The sequence below is a fragment of the Monopterus albus genome, unplaced genomic scaffold (genome assembly GCF_001952655.1).
Source record: "Monopterus albus unplaced genomic scaffold, M_albus_1.0 scaffold306.1, whole genome shotgun sequence".
Lineage (NCBI taxonomy): Eukaryota > Metazoa > Chordata > Actinopteri > Synbranchiformes > Synbranchidae > Monopterus > Monopterus albus.
In genome coordinates this window covers 773,434-796,731 of record NW_018128186.1, presented here as the reverse complement: position 1 = coordinate 796,731, position 23,298 = coordinate 773,434, and the positions used below count along the sequence as shown (strand labels likewise).

Below are 23,298 nucleotides of genomic sequence, written 5' to 3'. Positions count from 1 at the left end.
GTGAAGTTAGCTTCTTTAACCAGTAGGCATGGGTCATGTCAGGGCCTGGTGCTGTCTAGCTCTTCATACTTGAGACCCTCTCTTGAATGTCTGCCATTGTGATGATTACCGGGTCTTGTGCAGGGAGGTTGCTGTGGTCTGCTCTCAGGTCCACCAGCCACTGGGCATTGTTGTTGTGTGATGCCTCCTTCTCCCATATGCTCTTCCAGAACTGTTCAGTCTCCAGCTATGGTGGGCCTGCCCTCTTGTTATTACCCTGCCACTGAGAATACACCTTGGATGGCTCAGTGGAGAACATTCGGTTTATTCTCCTGGCTTCAATTTCTCTGGTGTACCTCTTCAGCCAGGTGGCCAGGGCTGTGAGCCTTTGCTTGGCAGTCTCCAAGGCCTCAGGTATGGACAGTGAGTTGTACTTCTTAGGTACCCCTTTGTTGATCACGCCTTTCTGCAATTCTGATAGGCTAACTTCTCTCCTTGCTGCCTTGATCTTGGTCTCCAATCTCCTTCTCCATGGAGGATATTGCTCCTTATGGCCTTTGTTGAAGGATCACGGTTGCTGTGGTGTTTATCAGCTTGTTGGTCTCAGTGATGGTCAAGGTAGGGATTGTTCTTGGTGCTGCATTGACTCAAGCTCATCCGGGCCTGTTATTGGGCTTGGTACCCCAGTCCCCGGGAGTGGGGGGTGGTAATGATGATGATGATGATGATATCTCCCCCCTGACCTGTCGTCCTTGCTTCCCCTTACTGGAGCATTCTATTAGCAGACGGGATAGCTCAGTGGGTAACACCACTGACTTTAGTACAGAAGGGCGGGGGTTTGAACCCGTCATAAGTATTCAGACCCTTTGCTGTGACACTCATATATTTAACTTAGGTGCTGTCCATTTCTTCTGATCATCCCTGAGATGGTTCTACACCTTCATTTGACATGACATTAACTTAACAGTTTAGTCTGATAAAGTATCCATTAAGTTATACTGTATATTGTGCAACTCCATAGGTTTGAAATAAAATAAGTTAAAGTTAATGTCAGGGTAAAATTAATGTAACCAACCATTCATCCACAGTCTAGTGAGTTTCAATTGTACAACTAGATAATCTTTATTTTTTATGCAAGTTGCTGCTGCTACTTCAAAATAGTAATATGTTTGTGTCATGGCTGGACCTGGCTACACTTTATTTCAGATCAGTTAGCTTTAGAGCTGCTAGAAACATCTCTTAGATTTGAGACAGTGCTAATACTGTAGAATAATTATCAGCCTGGAGCAGCACTTCGTGGGAAACCTGGCTCGTGATACAGTGGAGTAACTGTCTTTGAAAGGGACATGTGAACATGTGGTTTACGGCATTGTATCCCACTTCTCATTAGGCTCTGGTTTCACTGAGACTGTCTGGGAATCAGATTGTGACGCTTCCTGCCCCCAGTAAGTGGAAGTGCTGTCAGCTCAGGACTCTTGATCTTTCCAGGAACCAGTTGGGCAAGTAGGTCCACACACATACATACTTCCTCTGGTTTGCTGGAGTCAGCTGTTACTGAACAATGCCTTGCTTCCTGTTTGGTTACAGTCTTTCTCAGAGAATATAACTAATTGCCTGAAAAGATGCATTAAATATTACCTACAGCACTATATTAACTGAATCATTTTAAGCCTAAAATTAATACCGTGTATTGTCCCCACACTTTGTGGATAAGAGCCTTTGTCATTCTTTCTTAATGCTATTATACTTGACGCTAGTGGACTTCTGTTTTTGAAAATGTGTCTTTTAGAATAGAGGAGGGGCCTAAATCAAGGCGGCTGGCCTTCCTGACTACATGGAACAGGAGGGACCCAGACCCAGGTAAATCTGCATTATATACAGTGCCTTGCGAAAGTATTCGGCCCCCTTGAACTTTGCGACCTTTTGCCACATTTCAGGCTTCAAACATAAAGATATAAAACTGTAATTTTTTGTGAAGAATCAACAACAAGTGGGACACAATCATGAAGTAGAACGAAATTTATTGGATATTTCAAACGTTTTTAACAAATAAAAAACTGAAAAATTGGCCGTGCAAAATTATTCAGCCCCCTTAAGTTAATACTTTGTAGCGCCACCTTTTGCTGCGATTACAGCTGTAAGTCACTTGGGGTATGTCTCTATCAGTTTTGCACATCAAGAGACTGAAATTTTTGCCCATTCCGCCTTGCAAAACAGCTCGAGCTCAGTGAGGTTGGATAGAGAGCGTTTGTGAACAGCAGTTTTCAGTTCTTCCCACAGATTCTCGATTGGATTCAGGTCTGGACTTTGACTTGGCCATTCTAACACCTGGATATGTTTATTTGTGAACCATTCCAATGTAGATTTTGCTTTATGTTTTGGATCATTGTCTTGTGGGAAGACAAATCTCCGTCCCAGTCTCAGGTCTTTTGCAGACACCATCAGGTTTCCTTCCAGAATGGTCCTGTATTTGGCTCCAGCCATCTTCCCATCAATTTTAACCATCTTCCCTGTCCCTGCTGAAGAAAAGCAGGCCCAAACCAGGATGCTGCCACCAACCAAAATTGAACTTTTTGGCAACAATGCAAAACGTTATGTTTGGCGTAAAAGCAGCACAGCTCATCACCCTGAACACACCATCCCCACTGTCAAACATGGTGGTGGCAGCATCATTGTTTGGGCCTGCTTTTCTTCAGCAGGGACAGGGAAGATGGTTAAACTTGATGGGAAGATGGATGGAGCCAAATACAGGACCATTCTGGAAGGAAACCTGATGGCGTCTGCAAAAGACCTGAGACTGGGACGGAGCTTTGTCTTCCAACAAGACAATGATCCAAAACATAAAGCAAAATCTACAATGGAATGGTTCACAAATAAACATATCCAGGTGTTAGAATGGCCAAGTCAAAGTCCAGACCTGAATCCAATCGAGAATCTGTGGAAAGAACTGAAAACTGCTGTTCACAAATGCTCTCCATCCAACCTCACTGAGCTCGAGCTGTTTTGCAAGGAGGAATGGGCAAAATTTAAGTCTCTTGATGTGCAAAACTGATAGAGACATACCCCAAGTGACTTACAGCTGTAATCGCAGCAAAAGGTGGCGCTACAAAGTATTAACTTAAGGGGGCTGAATAATTTTGCACGCCCAATTTTTCAGTTTTTTATTTGTTAAAAAAGTTTGAAATATCCAATAAATTTCGTTCCACTTCATGATTGTGTCCCACTTGTTGTTGATTCTTCACAAAAAAATTACAGTTTTATATCTTTATGTTTGAAGCCTGAAATGTGGCAAAAGGTCGCAAAGTTCAAGGGGGCCGAATACTTTCGCAAGGCACTGTACATGAAAATAATTTGAACCTAAACAAATAGCAAATGGCAAACTTTTTCATATGAACAAATAGCGAAACATGTTCTTATGAACCCTTATTGTTCATGCAACCGCTATTTTAAGGCATAGTTTAATACTAGTCTTTATATGAAAGCCAAACACTTCTAACATACCTAATGAGCTGAACCATCAGTGACCTCACACCTCAAACTAACCTTGTGATATGTGGAGCTTGCCGTGAGTAAAGGGGGCATGGGAAGAATACCCACCTTACAGACTGAATTCAGGGCAAACAGGTCCGTTAAATTGTCTGTCTGCCACCTCTTATTGACTATTGCAGCATTTTAACCTCTCACACTTAATTCCTGCACTACTGAAGACAATATCACTTCTCTGGATCTAGTAACATATTGTGATTATTGCAGAGTTCAGTCACATGATCAGTACAGTCAAATACTTCATTATTGTGAAACTTGAGTAATTTATTTGTATTTGTATTAATATCACTTAAAGCTTCAGAGAAAATGTTATCCTGCCAAGAATCAAGTTCTGTCAAAACTGCTGCTTACTTGTTATTTTTCTTTGGAAATGTCTGGCACAAATGTAGCCAAAGTCCACAACCCAGTCCTGATATTAGTTTCTAAAAAAACGTACCTAACTGTACTTACTGTGTATGATTGGGCATACATGCTGCTACCTTCTGCATGGCTCTGTCTTGGCAGTGTGCCCCATAGAGTTTCCCACGATTCTGCGGGATTCACTGGAAGTACTTCTTTTGAATGACAACCAGCTGGACTGTGTTCCGCAGTCAGTGTGTGGTCTGCACAGCCTCACTGAGCTTTACCTTTCCAAGTGAGTCCCTTTGTCATTTACAGTGTTTTGCTAATTTTCAACAATTGCACTGCTAAAGTCAGTCACACATCTTGTCTTCCCATACTGAATGTGGATGTGTAAAAACCGAATGAAATTAAACATCCTGCATATGAATTTCAGTTTAAAGCAATAACAATGTCATCAGTTTTCAATAAAATTAGTTGCAGGAGTCAAAAGCTGCTCAAATTATATACTGCACTGGTTAAATTGTTTCTTTCCAACATTATGTTGTCATAAAAAGTAACATTTGTTAAAGTCAGACCGATCCTTGAAAAGAACAAACAGTGTGGTAAAGCATTACAGCTCTTCTTGGGCTTACCACCAAAATATACTGTATTAAGTCACTTGGAACCACTGCTTGGAATGCAGCCAGTCCTCCTGCTCCTGCTGTTTGCAGCTGTTTCACACAAGCAGCAAATTACTCTGCTGTCATACACTCCCCACAATGATTGAATTGTTTGGAAGTCATGGGTCTGCATTTTCCTGCTGTTTGCCAGTAAACAGCTTTGCAAACATATGGATCCGACTGTTTAGACCATGGGGTCTAAATAATTTATAATCACTAAATGTACGTAAGTCATTCAAACTACCATGGTCATTCAGATGATAGGTAGATGTGAACATCCTGCCTTTAATATAAATTGTTGACCCGTGTTGTCTCACCTGCTCTGGAGACAGTAATCCTGGAATCCGGGAACTTCCAGTAGAGCTTGGTCGGCTCTCCAACCTGTGGCACCTGGATGCTGAAAATCTCAATATTACTAATGTCCCCCAGGATAAAAGAAAAGAAGGTACTTGTCTAACTGTCTTTAAAAACATCCTCGACTGACTTTTCAAATTGAAGCTTGGCTGAAAAGTAGTAAAGTATAAAGTAAAAAACAGGTCAAGAAACACATGTAGTCAGTTTATCTTGACTGCCTAAAGCACTTTATTTGGAGATTAGACTGAAAGTGAGCACATCTGAAAAGTTGCCAACAATTCCTCTCTGATCAGGAAAACTGTATGCTCAGCTACTGTAGGTACAGCAGGTCAAAGTTGGATTAGGAAATGGGTCTGCAAATTGAGATAGGATGTTTCACAACCGTCAGTCATATTTTCAGCTTTGTTTTATCTTCCAAGTACATGTGTGTCTAACCTGAAGGTTTACTGTGTTTCCAACCTGTCTGAATATTTGGCTGCTCCTGTTTCTTGATCTGTTTCTTACTTTATGCACAGTTGGGCAATTTAGTCTATCTGTAATTTTAAATGTGTAGAATGTTTCCTACCTGATTATATGTGTTGCATTAATTCTTATTCTTCAAAGCAACCAGTGATTACAGCAGCACAACTGAACTAATGTACAGTCCTTGTGGAAATGTAACAATGTACCAGCTTGTTTCAGTGGTGGTTTCTGTCTGTAGGATTTGTTGATTGGTATTGTAATTTTTGGGCCTCTATGGTTTTTCAGGTCCTGTATCTGTCCTGGCTTTCCTACGAGCACAACTTCGAAAAGCAGAGCCTTGTAAAATGCTGAAGATGCTTTTAATTGGTCCACCAAGGCAGGGGAAAACAGCCCTTCTGGCAGCTCTACAGACTGGTAGGGTATTGCCCTTCACCCCAGCAGAATGCAGTATCTCGACCTCCATGTGGGAGCTGGACAAACCTAACGGAGGGAAAAACAGCGTGAGTCAAACACAGAGCTTGGGTATTCTGTATATTCAGTTCACACACATACATACATATACACACACACTTGTACTATCTTTGTTAGAACACTCATTGACATAATGCATTCTCTAGCACCTGACCTTAAGCTTAACCATCAGAACTAAATTCCTAACACCCAACCTAAACCTGTTTCTAACCTGCTCTTTGTGACCCTTATTGTACAGTGGAAAACATAGCTAGCTATCAAGATGACGCTACACAAGTGGCGGCCTGTTACAGCAGCAGATCCGGCTCACTACTGAGCTTTTCCAGTTTTTTTATTCTTGTATTTTCAGTATTTGGATTGTTTTGCTGTTTTTGTTGTTTGTTTTGCACTATGAACCCTAAACTGCAGAGATTGCCTGGTCCCTGTTTCTCTGTTTACAACCGTGCCAGATCCCACACAGAATCATAGAACCTATTGTGTACATGAGAGACCAGCTGTTAGAGCTCCATAACACAGCGGTACGGCCCGACATTCCCAACGAGATAAGGAGGAGGATAAGTGGGAGACGGGCGGGAGCTCTGTGCAGGGCTAGGAAGAGACTGCACAGACCTGTGCTCCCCTCCGTCATCCTGGGGAATGTGCACTCTCTCCCCAGTAAGATGGATGAGCTGACGGAACTGACTCGACATCTGTACCAGGAGAGCAGCATCATGCTGTTTACAGAGTCAGGCTCACTACGCCCACCTCTTCTGCACTCCCAGTGACTTGTCCTGCCCCCTCTCCCACACCCACCCCCTTCTCCATGACTTGTAGCTAGTAACCCCCCCGACACACTCCAGCTCGCCGCCCCCCTGCTCCAATCTGGCCTTTTCAGCGGCCCAGGTGAGAGACAAGTTTAGGGAGATCAAAGTGAGCAAGGCTACAGGTCTGGTTGGCATCAGCTCCAGGGTCCTGAAGTCCAGCGCAGATCAGCTGTGTTGGGATAGTTGGACACATGTTCAACATCAGCCTGAGGCTGGGGAGAGTACCACAGCTGTGGAAAACATCCTGTGTGGTACCAGCGCCGAAGATGCAGCACCCCAAGGACCTCAACAGCTACAGGCTGGTGGCCCTGATGTCGTACCTGATGAAGACAATGAAGAGGCACAGAGTCCTCTCTCACCTGGAGAAGTGTGGAAACACTGTGAGGATAATGTTATTTGATTTCTCCACCTGCTTTTAACACCATACAGCCAGGGCTTCTGAGGCATAACTTGGAGCACACTAGGGTGGAAACTCTAGCTATCAAACTGGATTCTGGACTACCACACCAACTGACCACAGAATGTGAGAGCACAAGACTGTGTCTGACCTGGTAGTTTGCCGCACAGGGGCCCCACAGGGAACCATCCTGGCACTGTTCCTCTTCACCCCGTACACTACAGACTTCATGTATAGCTCACAGAACCGTCACCTGCAAGTTCTCTGATGACATTGTTGGCATAATCACAGATGAGGAAGACAGGAAGTACAGGGAGCTGATCCAAGACTTTGTGGACAGGTGTCTGCAAAACTGCCTCCAGATCAATGCGGGGAAGACCAAAGAGCTAGTGGTAGATTTCCGCAGGCGCAGACACCCCCCTTCAATAGGGGTGATTAAGATGTCCTTCCCACTGAGGTTACCCAGGACCATTAGAAGGGGTCTTTAATCATTAAAAAAAAAAGTTTTATAAATCCAATTTAGGCCAGGAGATTTTCCATTTTTAAAGGTGTTAATTACTTGATATAATTCATTTGCAGAAGTCAACTGTGTGTATATATATATATATATATATATAACCTCATCTTTGGTAGCCAAAAGCAAACCATTCTAACATACCAAATGGATCACATTTTGTCTGATGTTACCTCTCTGCATTCATTTAAGAAACTTAGTATTTTTAATAACTGTAATAGCCATTCTTATGGCAATGTCTTTCTAACTCTTTCGGTTTATTCTCTAAAATGTTAGGAAGGCCATGACACGCTTGGCCTGCAAAGTCAAATTTCTCCTGTAAACTATTAATTTCTTGTGTTACATTTTTTCATACATAGTAGTAGTTCCAGTAAACACTATTTACAGGGATTTGTCTGTTGGAATATATAATAGAATCAAGGAGGGGATCATTAATAATGACTTCCATATTTTAGAAAAAAACCTGAGTCAGCTTAGAATGGTCTTTTTCCTGACTCACCACATATTCACTTTACTGTGCCTTCTTTAAAGTTGCCTTTGCTTTCACAGAAGGACTCAGTGATATTCAATGTGTGGGATCTCGGAGGCCAAGCCAGCATGTCCACAGTGAACCAGTGTTTCTTTACTGATAAGGCCCTGTATGTGGTAATCTGGAACCTGGCCCTGGGAGAGGAAGCTGTGGCCAACTTGCAGACATGGCTGCTCAATATAGAGGTGAACTTTAGCCCTCTCCCCCTCTCTCTGACACACACACACACACACACACACACACACACACACACACACAGACTTCTGCAGATCCGCTCTGAGTGGGTCAGAGAATGAATGAACTGTATTTTTCAACAGTCCCCATACAGAGACCAAAATCAACAATGCATTGCCTCGACTCAAGGTTAATCTGTCAATTAGCTTGTTCGTCTGTGCCACTGACCGCCATTATTTTTTTCAAATACAATTAAAACACATCAGTGAAACACACCACTGCACTAGGGACCATTTCCTCATTATGGAACACAAGATCCTAATATTTGTTAAAAATATCTGGAAGTCTTATGCATGCATAGCTGACTGCAAAGCTACCCAGGAGGAAATGCTGCCAGCTGTGGACTCATGTTCCAGAGCCTTCCACTCCTGTTTTGAGATCTCCATCCTCAGCCAGCACCAAGTCTTCCTGTGTTAACAGCTCATCATCATTAAAAACTGGCTAAAATAATCACATTGGAGCAGGGCAAAACTCTTGCTCATGCAGAGGGAGAAACAGTATATTTAGAGGACTGCAGGTGGTCAAGCACTCCTGCAACATTACATCTCTCATCCTGGGGGAAACCTTGCCCTCCAATACCAAGGACATGGACACTTACACGGATTGCCTTCTCAGTGGAGTGTGTGCTGGCATCACCTTATTTAACTTCTTTGCTATGATTCCTCTATGGATGTTCCATATTGGCATGGTGTGCAGCAACACCTACCTGTTGAAGCCCTCTGAGCAGGTACCAAGTTGCACTAAGCGCTTGGCCAAAATTCTTCAGATTCAGCCAGATTGCCAGCAGCCAGTGGTGAATTTCATCTGTGACCATCCAGCCATCAAAGTTATCAGCTTTGTGGGATCCACAAAGAGAATGGAGAATACATCTATGCTGGGTTCCAAGAATTGGAAGAGAGTGCCATCCAGTATGGGTGCTAAGAACCATGGTGTGGTGATGCCTGATGCCAGCAAAGAGAACACTCTTAACTAGCTGTTGGATGCTGCTTTCAGTGCAGCTGACCAGCACTCCATGGCTCTCTCCACTGCTATATTTGTAGGTATATCTCTTGAATGGCTCCCAGAGCTGGTGCAGCACTCCAAATTACTACGGGTCAATGCAGGTAGTCAGCATGGGGGCAGGTGTTGGTCCCCTGATCTCCCCTGAAGCCAAGGCCAGGGGTGGAGTCTTTGATCCAGAGTGGGGTGAATGAGGGTGCCAAGCTGCTGCTGGATGGGAGAAATGTCATCATTAAAGGTTATGAAAATGGAAACTTTGTAGGACTCGCCATCCTGGGCAGTGGTATGCCAGACATGATGTGTTCCAAAAAGAGGAACTTCAGACCAGTGCTTGTTGTCCTCAAGGCTGGCAGTCTTGATGAAGCCATTTCTATAATTAACAGCAGCCCCTACAGCAATGGCACCACCATCCTTACCACCAATGGAGCTACAGCATGCAAATACACATGAGGATGGACATCTGCCATATTGGCATGAATGTGCCCATCCCTGTGCCTGTTAGTACTTTTTGCTTAACATGACTGCAGGATTGCACCATCTATATATGTTAAATGCAACAGGTGGTCATATGTGACTGATCATATGCCAGGAATAGCTGCAACATTCCAGACTCTTGTTTAGAATAGGATATACAGTGTTCCATGGGGCCTCAAAGCCTGCATTTTAGCCTCTATATAAGGTGTTATATGAATTTAGACATACTGTACCATTAAAGGTAACTAGAATAGGGTAGAATTAGAATGTAGATGCCAGTAATTTCCTTTGCCACCATAACTACAGGATAAACCCATCAGATTCTTTATGAACGTTGTATCACATTATGATACTGTGTTGTATTGCCACCAAGAGGGGAGACATTCAAACAGTTTGTGTCCAGGGTGTGAAGGGGCTGCAGAAATCTTCTCTGTCCTCCTCTTGACCCATGTCAAAAGAATTTTCAAAGAAGCAACAAAGTCACTGGAATCTTTCAATAAGAGATTGGTTTACTTGCAGCAAGGAGACAAGTCCGCATACATTCACCAGTTATTTTTGCCTTTGGCCTTTACGCGCGGAGATTTCCCCAGATTCCCTGTTTTCAGTGTTTTCATTGACCAACTCTTTCAGCAGTGGCTTGCAGGTAAGGCTGCTGCCCAGAAAGTAGGAGCAACTGTGATCCAGGTAGCATTCTGACAATGTATTGGGGTGACTGTGGTCAGGAGGCAGAGCGGTTGGCAGTTTGATTCCTGTTCTCCCCAGTCCACATGTTGAAGTGTCCTTGGGCAAGACACTGGACCCCAAGTTGCTCCCAATGGCCAGAGCAGCGCCTTGAAGGGACAGCGCCGCCTTTGGTGTGTGTGTGTGTGTGTGTGTGTGTGTGAGATTTGCAGCTGTAGATAGCTGCCTTGGTTCTGTAGCGGAGACAGATTCTTTGTGTTTATAACATACTTGGCCAATAAAAGTCATTATCATTAATTGCATTTTGGAATTATAAACAAATTTAGTATTTGATACCTGCAGCATTCTCAAACAAAGTTGGGACAGAGACATGGTTTTACATCACCTTTCCTTTTAATTACACTTTTTAATCATTTTGGAACTGAGGATACTAATTATTGCAGTTTTGCAAGTGGAATATTGGCCCATTCTTGCTGTTTAAAAGACTTGAGCTGTTGCTCAACAGTCCGTGGTCACCGTTGTCTGATTCTCCTCTTTATGATGTACCATACATTTTCAATGGGAGGCAGATCTGGACTGCAGGCAGGCACACATACAGTATGAAGCCATGCTGCTGTCGCATGTGCAAAATGAGGCCTGAAATGTGGACTTATTTGACTACAGAGAACTTCTGCAGAGAATTGACCTACTGTATAGCTTCCTCCTTGTGTACTTGAGTTTCAGGTTGGATTTCTGGATACAGCAGTGCACTGTGTTAAGTGACAGCTGTTTTCCAAAGTCCTCATGAACCCATGAGGCTACAGTATATTCACCAAGGTAGCATGAGGGTTTCTCATGCAGTGCCTCCTTGAGAGCTCAAAGGTCACACACATTCAGCTGTGTTTTTTCTGCCCTTGGCCTTTACATGCTGAGATTTCCCCAGATTCCCTGAACCTTTTCACCTTGTATTATAAATGGTGAAAGACCTAGCTTGTTTGCGATCTTGTGTTGAGAAATGTTCTTTTTGAACTGATTGACTATTCTTCACCCTTTCTATCTCAACCATGTGTCCTCAGAATCAGTACCAGTCTACATCCAAATCCTGCCAATTTGCACTTACCCTTTATCAATGTATATGTAGAACCAACATTATTTGTGATGCCTATTTCTCTTGATCATTGTCCAGTTGTATTTAATATTACCATTTATTGTAAAACCCCCAAGCTTGCTATTAAAGCACATCATGCTCATGTGTTTAATTCTGGTACTCTGACTCAGTTCTGTGCTGCCTTCGAAGACACCCCTCTCTTCTCCACATTGGAACACCCTCCTTCCTGTTTTAGTGGTGATTCCATGTTCAACTTGTTCATTTCCATCTCTTGTAGTATATTGGACTTCATTGCCCCTTTTAACCTAAATCATCCTAAGACAGTCAGAACCATGGCTCAGTGAAATTACCAGCTCTCTAAGAAGAGTGACTAGGAGAGCAGGTATAAAAAGGATGAGCTGCAGCTATCTTTTAACATTTTTAAAGATTGTCTAGTGGAGTAACAGAGAACTGTCAAAACTGCTGAAGTTATTTCTCTAACATAATTTAGCACAATAGGAATAGACCTAGAGGTTTTTTATTATTATCAAATCTCCTGATACCTTTAACTATAATATTTTCCTGGACATTTGTAAAATATTTCAACAGTTCTTTATTGCCAAAATTGCTGATATTAGAGCTCATATCCTTCTACCTACTTACGATCCCTCTTCTCCCCCATATGCTCCTCAGTTCTTTGTCTGTTTGAGCTTAGGTTTCTTATAAAATTATGAAAGATTATTTCTGGCTTGAAGCCTACATTGTTTTCTCTTGATATTGCCATCTCCCATTTTTTTAAATGAGGCTTTTGACACTGTTGGACCTAGTATCTTCACCTTGTTAAATTGTTGCCTAGAAGAGGGATCAGTCCCAGACAGTTGTAAACATTCTATTGTTCAGCCTTTACTGAAAAAAAAAAGTCTCAACCCTGATATTTTATTAACTCTAGGCCTATCTTGAAGTTACCCGTTCTTTCTAAGGTTCTTGAGAAAACAGTTTTTCTTCAGCTGCAGCCTTTTCTTAATGATAACACTATCTTAGAGAAATTTCAGTCTGGCTTCAAAAGTACTGTCATAGTACTGAGATTCATAATGATCTTTTAATGGCACAATGCCATTTTAGTACTCTTGGATCTTAGTGCCATGTCTGACACTGTATCACTCTGTCAGTATCACTTGATACTCCCTTCTTGATTTGAATCTTAAGAGGTTCAGTCCTCGAGTGGTTTAATCTTATTTGTTGAACAGAAGCTTTTCCATTAGTTTGGGTAGCTTTATGTCTTCCTCAGCTGCCCTCAGCTCAGGAGTGCCCCAGGCCTCTGTTCTCGGCCCTGTCCTGTTTTCCTTATAGATGCTTTCCCTCGGTCCTGTCTTTAATAAATACAGTATTTCTTTTCATCACTTCACTGATAATACTCAGTTTTATCTCCCCATGAAATCACATGACAATGCGAGCTCTGTAAAGTTTTTATTAGTTTGCCTAGAGGATATTAAAGAGTGGATGTCTCTAAATTTTCTTACACTAAAGAAAAAACTTAAATATTGACTTTTTGGCCTGTGAATGCTTCTATGAGCTGTTTTTCTCCACTGGTTCTTTTAAGTAAACCCTTTGTTAGGAACCTGCATATTCTTTATGATAGTGATTTTAAGTTTGCCAAACAAATGAACTAAGTGGCCAAATCCTGTTTCTTTCAAATCAGAACTTTATCCAGAGTCAAACCCATCCTTTCTTCTTCTGATTTCAAAAACTTATTCATACTTTTATAACCTCTTGACTTGATTATTGTAATTCCTTGTATGCTGGAATTAATCAGTCCTTACTGTCATGGCTTCAGCTTGTCCTAAACGCTGCTTCTAGGCTTTTAACAGGAAAACATACATTTTACCATATTTCTCCAATACATAAATCATTTCACTTAACTCCCAATCCATTTTAGGATTGATTTTAAGCCACCCTACCTCGCTGAACTCCTGAAGCTCCACATTCCCTGTAGGTCCCTTAGATATGCTGATCAAATGCTCCTGGTCAATCCCAGATCTAGACTTAAATATAAAGCTGATCAGGCCTTTGCCATACTTGGCCCTAAGCTATGTAATAGTCTTCCATTTAATATCAGATTTTCCCCAACCTTGGAAGTCTTCAAATCTCATTTGAAAACTCACCTGTTTTCTCTGGCATGATGATTGTGTCCCCTGTCTTTCCTGTCTTGGTAGTGGTAATGTATTATTGTATTCTCTGTTTTTATTGTGATTGTTTAGTACTTTTTAGATACATTTTGTGTTATTCTTTCTACTCATATGTACAGCACTTTGGTCAACTTCTGTTTTTTAAATGTGCTTATAAATAAATTTAGATTGATATTGACTAACTGTTCAATTATAAATTGTGTGTTGTGGCAAAAAGGCACGAGCACCAAACTCTGCAGTGGTGGTTGTGGGAACACATTTGGATCTCATCGACGCCAAGTTTCGCACTGAGAGACTGGCCACGCTGAAAGCGTATATTCTGGCCCTGTGCCGATCTCCATCAGGTGCTCGAGCCACCGGCTACCCCGACATCACTTTGAAGCACCTACAGTAAACATATTTTGCATTTTATTGTTTGTTTATTGATTAGTAGTGACTGCACTTTTTGTGTATGCTTTATGTTGGTTTGTGGAAACTTTCATTATAGCAGCCTTATAGAACATCTGCTTGTCTGTACAGTGTATCTGTTTGTGTTTCTTGGTACTTAGTGAAGTGTCTTGTAAGACTCTGGAGGGTTTGGATGGGCTGAAGAAACTAATCTACCAAGTAGCTCTCTCCATGAAAGACAGCAGCAGTGCAGCCTGTGGAAATAAATTGCTGGGCAGACTGGTGAGTGAGGCAATGTGGCTAACTTGATTTTTGACAACTTAAAGTGCCCATGGCTGCTCATTTTGCTCATTTCCAGCCATCTAATGTTTAATCTTGGGTACCTCTAGATTAGCTTGGCACCCATCATAATTCCAAATAGTCTGTAATTATTTCATAATTATAACACCAAAGAGCCTCCTCCTGAAAATGACAGAGTGGTTTTGAACGCGCACAACTCCTGTTGCCGGTGTTGTCGAAATCTGTTTCCTCTAACCTGAATCCTAACATTATCCTAACCACAACCACTGATGGGGCCACTACATGAAACCAAGTTTAGAACACATCGTGACAGGGGAACATTTCTTGACACAAGACTGGTCAGGAAGCCAGGACCACACATAAAAAACAAAGATTGACAAATAAGCTAAGTTTTCGGCAGTGACAGTACCTCAAATCCTAGCTGAAATGTTCGAGGCAGAATATGAAAGTGGACATCACAACAAAGTACATCATTAAATAAGACATCTGTAACACTCTAACCAGTCTCAAAGTAGTGAAATTAATTCCAACAGCCTTGCACCACCATTAACATAATGGATCATTAGAATCCTCTTGCCAACCCACAACACATCACATGTGGCAGACACACTGGCCTCAAGCAGTCAAAACAAATAGGTACTGTGCTCCGGGGGAATCCAGCTTTAATGAGCTGATCATTCACCACCCCAGGGGGCTTTACTGGCCAGCTGCTTGTGGGTTAGACCTGGTCAGGTACAGGAACATTCCCGAACATACAGTAACCTCAGGCCCTGTATTTTTATCCACATCCTCTGGGCACAGTGCAGCAGCAGGTGGTAAAATATATCCACAAAACTGCATGCAGTTGAAAAATTCTGCTTTTAGAATGGCACCGGTGGAAGTCAGGCAAACTCGAATGAACACGTACGTACAGCCAGAAGAATACAACCGTTCAAGGAAATCTGTGAACTACTCTGTAAGACTTTACATAGTTGGAGTAGTTCATGAGACATGTATAAACCAAGTTGCTTCTGCATAGGATTACAACAACATAGGTACACCTCATTTTTTTAAGCTTTCACTCATGTTTAAGATGATAATTCATTGTTGTAACATTGTATTAGTCAGAAAACACAGAAAAGCACGCCATGGGGTTTTTAAACTGTGAATTGCTGGAATTCGTAATTTCCCTTTCCACCCCTCTTATGTTTCAACATTTGGTGTTAGCATAATAGTTTAAAAAAACAGTGAATATTGTATTATTATTATCATAAATGACATTCATGTATCGAAAATGACCCAAAAAAAAAGGTCACCAAACAATGGCATATTGTTGTGACCATCACGTGGTTGAAAGGCAAAAATGTACTGACATTTGACAGTAATTCATAAGATTAGTTCCTAGAAATATTTGGCCAAAAATGACCAGTTTATTCAGAGGTACAGACTGCTTTTTACCATTGTCTTCTCCACCAGATCCCCAGGAGCTATCTGACACTTCAGGAAGCAGTGATAGCAGAGAAACAGAGGCGAGATTATGAGGAAGAGGTCCAATACCTAACTGATGCTCAGTTGGACCACATCATTGAACAGAACCCAGAAAGTGACATCAGAGACTATGAGGACCTACAGACTGGTACTGTTCAGCAAACACCTGAAATGTGAACCTTATTTGTTTGATTTGTCTTGTAGTTGTAATTTACTAGCAGTGTTGGGCATTCTCTGTCATATTTATACAAATGACTCTGCATAGGTTTATGTATTTATTTAGATTGATTTATTTTTACATTAAAGATAAACACTCAGGCAGGTTTTATTATGTTTACTGAAGTACTGCTTGTATTTTCAAATAGTTTGCTAAGCTTTTGAATGTTGATGTGTGTGATGGAATGAAACAATGTTGGTGATGTGATATGGGCTCATATCACCCATAATGTACACTGGGCAATGTAATTTAGTAAAACCTGAGATGGGTTTGTTAGGTTGCAAACTTCAAAGTCTTATTTGGTGTGACAGTGACAGACTGGCCAAGCTTTCTGACATAAGATGAATGTATTTATGTGGGGGGACTAAGGTAGATGAGTTTTTACATCTGGAAAGAACTACAAATCCTCATGAGACAGGATGATGCTGACAGGGTTACATACAGTACATACATAACATTAGCAGAGATGTACACTCTGCTGTGGTGGTGTTAGCAGAGCTCTACAGCTTGGACAGTAGCTATTAACAGTAACCTTGACAAGGTTATTTTTGGCTCTTTACACTGAGTGAGTCCAATATTTACCCTTGTCTGGTCTCTTGCTCTGTCTTTTCACTTCTCCCAGGCTGTGGCTAGGCTCTGGCAGTGCCTATGATACTGTATACTGCTAGGTGTGTGCTTTAGTCCATGCCCTGTTACACATTGTGTTCGCAATTGCAGTAAGTCTGAACTTTATATCCCAACTCCTGAGAATGGGAGGACACAGTACTCTCAATGTGCCACCGGAACACCAGCGTCCTTTCTGACTCCAATCTGAAAGGGAAGTTGCTGCCTGCTAAAGAGAGTAAACTTGATCTACCAGTGGGTCATCACAGCTCCAAAAACATCCGAGCAAATTTCCAACAGTGGAAATGCAGCTATAAAGTCCTCACTGACAGACTACTGTGTTCTGAACAAGATGTAGCTGCCTGCTAATAGAGAGAAAACAGACCACATGGTCACAATCTAAATGGTTACTTTCTGGCCTGAAAAAATATCAAAACTCAATAAAGGCCCAGGGTTTTGTTACTGCATGTATGAAAGAATCATAGAACACTGAGCTAGCAGGAGGGTCTGTTGCCGTAAATGTCACGAGAGGTGTCAGGGGCGCTCACTCAAAGTTACATAGTGCAATAACAGACAGTCCAGGCAGAGATGCCATTCACCTTATTAGGCGTTGGTCTACATTCAAAATGATTTTGAGGTTATTATTTTAATGTAAAAAAGTTGTGTATTGTTACTTTAAATACTCATTACATAATACTCAAAACCATAGCCCTCAACCACAATGCCTGAGCTGCTACATAAAGAGGCTCTACGAATGGATAACTGGTTCAGCCCATCCCTGTTTCCTGATCCACAGTCTGGCACTTTTTTCAGGGCCCTGATGGCATCAGGTCCTAGTACTTCTCTGTCCTGCCCTCCAGACCCAGATCAGCCCACCACCCACAGTCTCCATCTAGTGCTACAACCATGCAGCAGCAGTCTGAACCTTACTTCTGTGTCCTCAAGCCACCTGTCTGTCTGACACAGCCTTCACCTCCCAATAAACTACTTCCAAAGTCTCAGTTCCATCTTGAGTCTAAGGTTCTGCCACACTGTCCAGCTGACTCTGCCACTGCTTCAGGTTCCAAACAGGTCGGCAGGGGTGTCAGTTCTGCCCATGCCACCTTTGTTCCTGACCAACTGGGCAAGTGAGGATGCCGGTGCTGCCTCTGTCCCTGTCCCCAAGTGAGTCAACCCCAAACCTGTCTCTATTCCTGAGTGGGTTGACGCTGCCTCTGATCCAATCTCCAAGTGGGTCAGTGAGGGCACTGCCCCTGATCCTGTTCTAAAGTGGGTTGACGAGGACATCAACTCTGTGTGTGATCCTGTTCCTGAGCGGGCCAACTCCACACCTGTTTCTGTACATGATTGGGTCAAACCCATTTCTGATCTGAGCAGGTCAGCAAGGATGCTGATGCAGACAGTGATAATATTCCTGACCGAGTCGATGCCACTCCAGTCAATCTCTCCAAGTGGGTCAACACCGTCTCTGTTCCTGTTACTGAAGGGGCTGACGAGAATGTTTGCACTGTCTCTGTTCCTCAGCAGCTCAGTGAGGAAGCTGAGGATGCTTCTGTTCCCATATTGACTGTATTTTCCTTGACCAGCAGCTGCATGTCAGATATTCACAGAAGCACTGGTGACACAGAAGGACAGGGACCTTACACCTCAGACAATCCAGGCTCTGGTTCACAGAAGGGCAATCTGTAGTGTGGTACATTTGGACTAACAAAACAGTGATACCTTAGTTCAGAACAACACAATTTAGTAACAAATCAGCTACAGAGCCACTTTTCTAAAGACAAGTGAATGAGTGAACAGTGAAGCACAGAGCATTTTCCAGCCTTGACATACTGTATTTGAGCATTTTCCAGCCTTGACATACTGTACAAGAACATACATAAGTACAAGAACACACTTTACCTTCACCCATGGCAGGTGTTATGTTTTCGCTGGAGTAGAGTATGGTCTACGGAACAATTGATTAGATTTTAGTGCTGATCCCTATTATACTTTAGAAACAGGAATATTTTAAATGATTCTTCACCATTGTGAGTGCTGGAAAAGCTGCTGACTATGTGTGAATCCCTTTGGTCAAACTGTGCGGCTGCACTACTGAGCACTCCAAGCACATACTGAGACAAATCCTGGGGTCGGGACAGCTGCACATTCATTGCCAATGGAAACCGAGTGCTATCACCCAGTCCACCCCTCTGTGTGAGACAGGGACTGAAGGAGACTGCCAAGGCCACAGCCCACAGCTGGGGAAAGATCTACTCTATGCAGCGACAGCTGGGCGAGAGCCTGACGGCAGAAATTTAGAGCCAGGCTCAAAGTTGGCATCATTTTCATCCTAGGACTGGTATTATTCCATGTTATTAAGTTTTGACATTTTTAAATATATGGTCACTATATCCAAGTAATGCCAATTTAGAAATTTGTTCCAGCATTTTGAGAGATGTGAACACTCATTATCTGACCAAGCTAACTCTACTAGCAGGCAGCTACATCTCATTCAGAGCACAGTGGTCTGTCGATGAGGATGCAGGTGTTCCAGCTGCACATTATACAGTAGCTGCATTTCTACTGTCAGAACCTAACAAGCAGTACACCCCATGCTTCCCTCAACTGTCACCTGTCATAACCTCACTGGTTAACGCGGACCGTCCTACTTTGCTGTATTTTTCTCCATTTCAGTCTCTGTTTAGAGGAGGGGGGGGCTGTGCACCTCTCTCACTTACACCCACACACGCACACACACCACTGTTGTTGTCACTTTGAGAGCCACTGTACCAGAGTCAAATTACTCATGTGTCCAACACGCCTGGCCAATAACACTGATTCTGATTTTGATTCTGATTCTGAAAAAATATTTAATCAGACTACAGCTGCATTTAGTGAAAATGGGGATTATTAGCAGGATTACAATTTTAACATTGTACAGTAAAAAAACTGTATAATACTGTGCAAATGCTCACACGTTACAACGATTCACAAGTTTCACAGCACCACTGTGGTCTCTATTGAAACTGTAGCTAATTTTTGCACTTCATGTAGGGAATTCTGTTTCCTTGTCGGGATGCGTTTCCCATAACTTGAATCTAAACTCAACCTAATCATAACCACAGAGGGAGGCATCTGAGTGTGAAGTGTGAAAAAGTAGCCTACATTTAAATTAAATGTGCATTACCACTATTAATCTAAATCTGCATTATTTGTGCATAACAAACAAAGGGATAGCTGGACAAACATTTGATAAAACTAATCATAAATCATCTGATCTGTTAAAAACACAGTGAATGCTCTGAGGATGTTCTTAACCCATATTCTAAACCAAAGCATCTGTTTACCTTGCAAAAGGTAATATTTTATGTTTGCTTTGTAAAAGATACCATTCTTTAGTCTAGTACTTTAATTGGTAATACTACTACTACTGCCTGTAGTGTACAATGAGCAGAGGACACATCTTTAACACTAAACAAATAGGTTTCTCATTTTCTTAAGGTTATATTGTTCTTTTGTCTTACAAAATAAAGTAAAGTAAAATAATCAAGTTACTGTACTTTAATGTTGTAATATTTGGATTAAGTTACTGAATAAATTTTTAACAGACAATGTGATTGGATACAATACAATTTTAAAGTAACACTCCCGACCCTGTTAATTTGACATAAAATGCTCATCTTTGAGCCACTTGAGTCAGTACAAAGACATTGTGTTAAGCTGCTCCCGGTGACTTTGTTAAATTTGAAGTGGACGAGGGTAGGGTCAAAACTTAACCTTCTGCATGGTTTGCTTTATTTTTATTATTAAGAAAAGAAGCAACTATGACTTATGTATTAAAGAAACAGTGATTTAACTCAATCATGAGTGTTTTCTTCAAACTACAAAAAAAGAATAATCTCTGGAGAGTTTTAACTGTGCATGTTCTGAAGTCAGAACAACTCATTTTTAAAATGAGTGAATGGCACTTGCTTAATTGTAATGGAGTGAACTCCGCATGGAAGACAACTCAATGTGCACCACACAAAGGGATAGATAACAACGGATGTTTATCACACAGAGAGGTAAACCATCTACCCGGCAGAGCAGAGGACACTGGGCGCTGGGGAGACGAGGGAGAAGCAAGGCACTAGAGCAGTGTAGCAGCAGGGAAAACTAAGCTGGTCGCTGCACTGGTCTGGAGGGTAGAACCGGCGTCTGGCTGGAAAGGAGGAACACTGCAGAAACCAGTGGGGCCTGAGTCGAGACACCCAATGCCGAGGAATCAAGGCATACTAGGACAGAACAGTCAGAGGTTAATCACGGTAGACTTTACAGGGACCACAATACATGATTAGAGACAACGGACTGGTGACGAAGCACGCTAAGGCCCGGCTTAAATAGAGCCAGGCTAATTGGGCACAGCTGTGCTTCGCCTACCAGTCCGTCGGAGAACACGTGAGTGGGTGGAGGTGCCAGCAGTGCTGTCAGGGGGAGTGGATGGACCAGGGACAGCTGTCATGGACGTAACAATGTGGAATCAGGATGTGATGGAAATAATTATTATCCACTCAACCAGTGCAAGTAAGAAAGAATAAATTAACTTGAATTATATTTTTTGTCATATAATTATAAAAAAGTATAAGCAAGGATAAGTACAAAGTATCTCAGCTGAGATGCCAGAGGTCAGACCCCATGCACATGGATCAGAATCAGATGAAGAACACCATCAGTACAGATCTTTTACCCCTCATTTACACCGGATGCGGCTGCACTGTGCTCTGTCTGTGAGCCGCTTTTGATCCGTCCTCTGTATGACTTCATCCCCTCTTTGGTCCCTCTGTGGTGCTGATTTTATGGGTATTCTACAGTCCTGCCCAAAAATCTTGGCACCCCTGCATCTCTGTCAGAAAATGCACCACTTCTCCCAGAAAATTGTTGCAGTCACAAATTCTTTGATACTCTTTTGAGAAAACCAGGGGGTGGAAATAGGAGCTGTTATTTTGAATGTCTCTGCGAAAGGAATGGAGCCATAAGATCCTGCTCCTTTCCTAGACTACAGTTTAAGCTAAATGTTATAATTTATTATTTATAACAATTTATAATAGTTTTAATTTGTTTATGTTTAATTTAAAATTTTTTTTATTGCTGATTACAAGATGCTACCACCTGCAGCAACCACTGAGGGGCTGCAGCCCTGGCAGCACCCCCCCTCTCGTGATAGTGGCCATGATTATTCAGGTTATCATCGAGGTGTTGGTCAAAACGTACAAATGCTCAAAGGTGCTAAATTATGAACATGCTTTTGCATCAGTGTGCTCATGGTCCCAGTTGCCCTGTGTTCTTTATTCTGTTATACTGAACATCCAAAATTAAGTTACTGGTTGTATACTTAATATTGAAAATAAAACAAAAATCCTAGTGTTTAGGTACCTACATTTGTAGCAGGTGTTCATGTTTGGATGCAAAAAGGAGGCTGGGGTTAGATACCACCCCCAACTGGGATGGATTTACCTCTAGATTTTGTCAGGCTTCAATACAACCCAACCTGCTGATGTGGAAAATAATTTCCCTTCTTTCCCAGAGCAGCAAACGTGAATATTAATAATGAAGGAAAACCATGCACATGGCTCTTCTCTTTTTCCATTGTGTCCACATTCAGCCATCAGCTTCTTGATAGAGACGGGGACCCTGCTGCATTTCCCTGACACCAGCCATGGTCTGTGTACCATCTATTTTCTGTGTCCTGTGTGGCTATCTGAATGCCTGGAGAGGATTATGAACCTCAAGTCTTCTCGCTCTGTAGCCAGAAATGGAGTGATCCGAGCTAACGACCTTAGGGTAAGACTAAGGAACCAAATGCAAAAATTTTCGACAAGCAGTTAAATACTGGAAAAATCTTTTGTCTCTCCTAGTTGTTTTGTGTGTTGGTAATTCTTGACTTCCTGTGGTATGGTCTGTGATGATATCTGCTGTTTAGATGCTGTTTATAGGATCAGGGCTCACTCAGCAGACAGAGGAACAGTATTTTCAGTTTCTAGCCAAGTTTGAGATTGCTCTGCCTGTGGCCAACAACAGGTAAAATATTGCCTATTTACAAATTGATAATCATTTGATACAAATGACAATTCCCTGTATGTTTTGGCTATTTGTATTATGTGTTGCTCCAATAATCACACAGATTATTGACCTAAAAAGCCAAGATTAGCAGGTCTCATCATAGGATTTTTTTTGTTGTTATATAGCTATCCCCACCATTTTTGCACCAAACAGGTTATTATATCAAAACATACTGCTGGAATGTACGTAGAACTCCTTTACATCCACCTACCAAACAGCCATAATCACCAAAGCAACTATCCCAAACACCTTAGCAACAACCTAGAAACTCTCTGAACACCATAACAACTGCCTTGCAACCACCCTGTGACACCCTATAAAACACCTGTTAAAACCCTAGTAGCTACCCAAAAAGCCACAGCAACCATTTAGCACCCATCTGAAAATGCACTTGTAACCATCAACACCCACCTAATTAAAAATCTAAAATCTAAATGTGCTCTTCTTTAATACTTTCCTACCTCTGTAGCTATTTGCTACCTCACCTCCTTCCCCCCAAGCCAGCCATGGACATCCATGGCTTCCACCAGCAGACCAACAACACATT

At 42.0% G+C, this 23,298-nt stretch overlaps 1 protein-coding gene and 1 pseudogene across 1 annotated transcript in view; both read left to right on the top strand.

The window, feature by feature from the left end:
* The window catches only part of lrrk1 (leucine-rich repeat kinase 1), a 134,598-nt gene that overhangs the window by 53,749 nt on the left and 57,551 nt on the right, over positions 1-23,298 (top strand). The window contains exons 10-21 of the mRNA XM_020623620.1: positions 1,370-1,482; positions 1,769-1,839; positions 4,030-4,159; positions 4,859-4,971; positions 5,628-5,842; positions 8,077-8,241; positions 13,914-14,086; positions 14,245-14,365; positions 15,839-15,998; positions 22,294-22,472; positions 22,612-22,709; positions 23,221-23,296. Coding sequence (XP_020479276.1) covers positions 1,370-1,482; positions 1,769-1,839; positions 4,030-4,159; positions 4,859-4,971; positions 5,628-5,842; positions 8,077-8,241; positions 13,914-14,086; positions 14,245-14,365; positions 15,839-15,998; positions 22,294-22,472; positions 22,612-22,709; positions 23,221-23,296 — 1,614 coding nt within the window. The remainder of the gene's footprint in view (positions 1-1,369; positions 1,483-1,768; positions 1,840-4,029; positions 4,160-4,858; positions 4,972-5,627; positions 5,843-8,076; positions 8,242-13,913; positions 14,087-14,244; positions 14,366-15,838; positions 15,999-22,293; positions 22,473-22,611; positions 22,710-23,220; positions 23,297-23,298) is intronic.
* Positions 8,278-9,810, top strand: LOC109973814 (methylmalonate-semialdehyde dehydrogenase [acylating], mitochondrial pseudogene; annotated as a pseudogene).